The sequence below is a fragment of the Aulostomus chinensis genome, chromosome 2 (assembly GCF_037954235.1).
Source record: "Aulostomus chinensis isolate RoL2024-O1b breed Wild chromosome 2, RoL_Achi_v1.0, whole genome shotgun sequence".
Lineage (NCBI taxonomy): Eukaryota > Metazoa > Chordata > Actinopteri > Syngnathiformes > Aulostomidae > Aulostomus > Aulostomus chinensis.
Window position 1 is genome coordinate 30,611,606 of NC_141321.1, and position 6,177 is coordinate 30,617,782.

Consider the following 6,177-nt stretch of genomic DNA (forward strand, 5'->3'; position numbering starts at 1 on the left):
CTTGATCACATTTATTTCTTGATCTCTCCATTGATAAATCAAACCATTACACATTAGCTCATAAACTTTTCTTTTTAATATATAAAACTGGCCTTTGCGTGTAGATCACACTGTTCTGAGGCTAAATTCGTACAAGAATGAAAACGGAAACGCTAGCCCATACCAAGATTTGTGGACAGAATCTGAGCTACATTCATGTGTTTGTATTGCATGAAGATACTGGCTTATTTATTACTGCATATGATCATAAAATATGTACATTCTTCATATTCTAGCTTCATAATTTAACATTTATCAACATTTTCCACGACTTCATAACAGAACAAAGCGATTACTCATGACACAATTTCAAGTGGCAGACACGCAATTAAACACAAAAGTATTGTGTTCTCTTCTAACTAAAGAAAGACGGAAGAAGGTAGCATTAGCCCTGTTAGCTGCATGCTATTGTGCAACTACAGGAATGAAATTGCAGTACTACATGTGAATGCATTACTACATCGTTCAAAAGACAGGATTTGTACTTTGTGTGGCACTTGAATAACTAATTTAAGCTCAGTGTATAACAGGGTTAGCAACAGCCTCATGTTCATTTAGCCAACACATTCTGACATAAGATATGCATTCCAACCGTTTCACCCTTTACTCCATACTAATGAGTGAGTGAGCGCCGACCGAGACAGGATTTTTGGGGCTGATACCGATACTAGTGAATTAAAAAAAAAATTCTGACATCGCTAAATCAGACATTTGTGAGAAAGATGCGTAGTGAAGGCAGGATCATTTACAGTTTAACAATAAAATTCATCCAAAATGATGAACATCAGTGCACTGAACAATACGGTCACTTCACATGTCATAAGAACCAGAGCCTGACGATAACGGATTTTTCAGGATCATGCTGGTACCAATATTGGGAGTGTCCCAAAAAGAAAAGAAAAGAAAAAAATCGATATATCAGCAAATGTTCTTTTTGCAATGATCGCTCAAGTTTTGTCATCAAAGAAATGTATGACGGAGGCAGGATATTTTACAGCTAAAAAAATGATCTTTTGTTGTCCAAAATGACATCAGTGCACTGAAATAATAAGATTCAGATGGGTTTCAGTTAATTATTAATTCAATAATTACCCCGACAACTTTTTCTGTGTTTATTGTCTGTAAGAAGAAGTTTTCCTGTCGTCACATATCGGACAACATGTACGCCGTGTCAGCGATGGCCGCACCGATATATCGCCCAGGCTCTTGTAGTTACGTTCAGTGATTATTGTGTTGATTTTTCAGTGTTAAAAAGTCTGTGTTGGGTGACCCGATGAAAAGCGATCGCAACAATTAACCTTCGCATCACACCGTTTAAATGTAGGTGAAAGTTGTGCAATGTGAACCAGGTGAACCTCCTGTCATAAATCAGTTCTCACCCCTGGTCACGGTGATCTCCCCACATTCCTCCCATGTGAGTTATCAGGCTTCTGCAGGGCTTCCCTGGGACCAGGACTGAGAAACCGTCAGTATCCTGGACATACACCAGACATGATGTGTTAACACGCTCACACCAGCTGAAGGCAGGTCGTCCTGGCTTGAAAGCAGCCATTACGATGGGGGTCTTTAAAAGGCGTGAAAGGGGGTAGGCACTGGAGGAGAGGAAGAGAGGGTGGTGGTGTGAGGAAAAGCTCAATAAAACAATCTGAACTGGGGGAGGGGGATCCAGACAGAGTACTGAAGAGGTGCTTCAGTTAATTTAAGTACTTGATCCCACACCCTTGCCTGTCCTATGGCCGTTCCCACAAATATTTGAAGTGCGGTTACTGCAACAATGCAGAGGCCCCTGAAGCGGAGAGTAAAGCAAACAGAGACTGGATGGGTCCAATGTTTGTCGAAGGTCTTAATAAAGCTACACTCAAAGTACCATTGAATCCAAACTAAACAAATTGGAGCTGTTTAAAGGCACAAAGTGGCAAATGTTAGGTTCACTCCTGCTCACCTCAGCTAGAATCAGGGCAGTGATAACGCCATTGTTACACTTTGAAGAATAATTCAGTGCTCCTGAGCGAGATGTGAATGGAAAAGAAACTCTATGAAAAAATTGTAGGACGCCTACACAAATCACTACTGTGCTAAACCAGCAACCAATGTGGGAAGGCAGCGAGGCCCAGGGGTGAAAAATAACTCCCCTTATCCAGCAAACGTGGGTCCCTTGAGTTGAGTTGAGTTACTGGATTCCTCCTGAATGCAGGTGAGCCATGTGACACATTATCACCAACAAATCCAATGTGATGGGAGCCATAATCTCAAAACAGTATCAGTCCCAGAAGAAGAATGAGGAGAGTCACGCATCTCCTCTGGGAAGCTGAGGAATTATCAGGGGGGGCTTCCTCTCTGTCACTTTTAGGGTCATAGTCCTCATCCTCATAGATGTCGTCCACATCAGGCTGGTCAGAAATTACACCCTGGTCGCCTATGGAACACAGTTTGCTCATGTTCTCCTTGACCACCTCGCAGAAAGGCCTCTCCACGCCATCGCAGATACAGCGGTTCAGCAGCATTCCGTTTGGGATGAAGAGCATCTGCTGAATGGTGGCTTTACACTTGGAGGAGCACTTCCTGCCATTGAACAGCTGTCCGCAGTATGCCAAGTAGGCCGCGAGGGAGGTGTGGCAGTGGCTGTCCTCCTCGCAACGCTGCCGGGCCTCCATGCACCCGATCCCGCCGGCATCACTCGGGTGTCTGCGGGGGAGGCACGGCTCTATGGCACGCTTGGCGCTGACGCACTCCAGGTCCTGGGCGCAGTCGCAGCTCTCCAGGTCAGGCCCGCTGCGGGTGTGATTCAGCCGTATCAGCGCGTTGATGCAGTGGCTTGGGCACTGCCTCCTCGTTCCTCGGATGTTACCTTCACAGGCTGCTAGATACTGGCTGTAGGCGAGGTCGCACTCGGGCTCGTCGTGGCACCGGAGGAGCGCCTGCCAGCAGATTAGTTGGGCATCTAAGGCCACCAGCACCCATGGGAGAAGTGCCAGGGCGCAGCACCAACATCTCATGCTTGGATGGAGTTCCAGGACTTTCTCCAGCAGCACATTACGATCACGATTTACACAGTGAAGCTTAGCAGTCACAGAAGTATTCCATGCATTCGTGTTGTAAAACAATATATAACCAGCGCAGTCTAAAAAACAACAACAAAAACCCAAATCCTTCACGAATTATCCACAAACTCCTCCGTGAGCTCTGCAACAGAGTGGCTTGGGATCGGGGAAATCACCACGGGTGGCTGCAAAAAGGAGAAACAGCGCAGTAAAAGTCATTCCGAGGAGCACGTCCGTTCAAAAGTGAGAAATCACGCTTGTGTTTGCTTCACGCCGCCGGTGCAGATCCGGGGTGGACCCAAACGCACCGCAGGCTATCCAAAATTAAGGCACACTTTAACCGCTGTTATTGTCCACAACTCAGTTTGTACATTTGAACTCATCTTTCTTGCCATTGTCGCTTTCGACTTCTCCTCCCAGCGCTTTTAACTTCCATCCACGCATTCCGATGTGTCTTTTTTAAGTTGGACGAGCTTCCTATCTGTCGCGTTTAGTCCCGCTACGTGCGTCTTTGTCCCTCTTCTTGCTGTTACGCTTCACGGTCCGCCGAGCATTTCCCCAAAACACCCCTCCCCCTACTGGAAAAAAGAAAGAAAAGTTCTCTCTCTCTCTCTCTCCTCTCTCTCTCTCTCTCTCTCTCTCTCTCTCTCTCTCTCTCTCTCTCTCTCTCTCTCTCTCTCTCATTTACAATCCTGGCCACCGATTGGTCGTCATTGAGGAGTCAGCCGTGGGACCCATTTGCAGACCTACAGCAGCACAGCTCTGCGCACAAATCCTCTTCAGTTCAGTACATGACCAGATAGGCTGGATGTTTATAATTTTCCTTGCATGGATCTGTGTGGTCCCCTCTTCTCTTGTAGCAAGTGAAAGGGGGAAGACAAGGGGGTTGGGGTGTGTGAGTGTGCATGTGTGTGTGAAGGGGGGGGGGGGGGGGGTTTGAAAAACGCATTCCATTGCAAGGAGCTCACATTTGCAACTTCACCACTCCAATTTCCAGTGCAGAAAAACAAATCTGTTCCTTTTTAACCATAAAGAGAGAAGGGGAAACCTCTATGATAACTGCCTCATCGCTGAGGGTCTTCCCTCTAATTGTGGCTGCTTCCCCTCTCCCTCTCCTGCCTCTCATTCCTAAGCCTCGATTGATAGAGGAGAAAGGGGAGAATAGTATTTTCTGGCCCGTTTCACCTCCATTGTGTCAGATTGGCCATGCAGTGGCCCAGTGTCTCTCCAGGATGAAGATTGTTCACGCACTGCAGCCTACCAATAGAGACGGGGTTCAGCATCAATATATTTTACAGCTATCCCCTTTCACACCACACTTGAAAACTACCAATAGCTCAGACTTTCCTGCCATTGAAATGGTAACTAACTTGATTTTTTTTCCTCCTCCTCCTTCTTTTTTTTTTTTTTTTTTGCAAAGTAGTTTCAGGTCTGCCTCAGGGAGGCTGTGCCAGTTTTGAACAAGTTCCACAAAACCAGATGGATGCCCGACTTGACATCTCGTCCTGAAACAAACCTAAAACGCGCCTGCAGAAAGCAGCCAGCCAGCCTGTATATAGTCTATACAGTCTAGCTAGTACAGCCTATATACTACATAGGGTCTACTCAATGCTCCACCTCCACCCAAACTTTTGATCAAAACAAATATCCAAAATGCTAAGTTCTATTAATTATACAGTTAATTCTCATGTTGTATTGTCAGGTTTAGTTATATTTTTTTGGCCACAATTTAAATAAAAAAAAAAAATCCAGGAACTCAAAAATGTAGCAAACCAAGAGGAAAATATCTTTTTATTTACTGAATTGGCTCAGTCGGCACAGGACAGTGATGAAGGGGAACACACAAATCACATGTAGATGTCTTAGATAAACTTTCAGATTTAATTAACCTCTCTATCAACTACTTTTACTTCAGTAGAATCTTGACTTTCAACTTTGACTTTTCCAGAGTTCAACTTATTTTGGGTTTTTCTACTTTTACCTCACTGAAGGAGCAGACTAGCTCTTCCACCGCTGCACCGCGGTTGATAGCTCAGCCCCATTTATTTTTGGCATTGAAAAAGGATGAAGTATTGTCTTCTGTCTCTCACCGAACAACCCAAACGTTTTAGCAGTGGCCTCAAATCAACACTCCTTTGCTGTAAAACTGCACGCTTCACCTTTACAGTAAGTATTATTTTTCAGCTGGTATTCAAACCACATTACAGGACTTGGATTTTATATACAAAAGAACTCACTGTCTACTTTCATAACTGTGGTTAATATTGCAAAAAACACCCCAAACAAGTTTGCTGAACGACACAAAATAAGTGTTTGGTCGGGCCTTTCCATAAAGTTGCACACTGGTTCTCATAGTTCTAACACACTTTAAAACATTGGGAGCCAACGCCACGCAACAGTGTGTCTGTGTGTGTCTGTGATTGTGTGCCTGTGTATGAAATCAGTCTTTTGAACAAAACTTAAAATGTTCAAATCCAGGACAACATTTTCCAGACAAAATTCCACGATTGATAAAAAATTGTGGGAAGCGTTTGAGGAGCTGCTGTACTGGACTGGATTATACAGGTGATGTTATTTAGTCAGTCCTGATAGATGTGAGCACAATGGAGATTTGTTTTGGTTTGTTTTTTTTAGGATTTTGGACCCATCTGGATCACGTGACTCACTTTGTTGCTTCATCTTTCCCTGCGTTGGCGGCAGCGTGACTCAGAGAGGCCGTCTAATCTCCTGGTTCGATCCCTCGGCCCATCCAGAGACCACGTCAACGTGTCCTCAAGCAGGGACTGGAACCCCTGGGGACGCCTTCCATGGCCGCCGCCACCATCGTTGAGTGAGTTTGCCCATAGATGAATGAGGCAAGAGTGTAAAGTGCTTTGAGTGCTATATATGAATTGTGTTTATCAAGCATGTTACACCTTTTACAACTAACTGTCCTGCCACTGACTTGTCAATCATCACCTCTCTGCTGTCTCCCTGTCAGGTTTCCGGAGACGAGAGTGTTTTTGTCTCCACCTGGTGTTCAGGTCGCTGCACAGGCTCAACTCCACCAGCGCTCCTCTGCTAAACAATGACACAAAACTCTGGTGAACTTCATTTT

General features: G+C 45.0%; 1 protein-coding gene across 1 annotated transcript; it reads right to left on the minus strand.

Annotated features, from left to right (window-relative positions):
• Positions 1–3,626, minus strand: LOC147269714 (growth arrest-specific protein 1). The gene has a single exon (XM_086195694.1). It carries the CDS (start codon positions 3,033–3,035, stop codon positions 2,289–2,291), a length of 747 nt encoding a protein of 248 aa, XP_086051820.1. The 5' UTR covers positions 3,036–3,626; the 3' UTR covers positions 1–2,288.
• Positions 3,627–6,177: the final 2,551 nt, after the last annotated feature.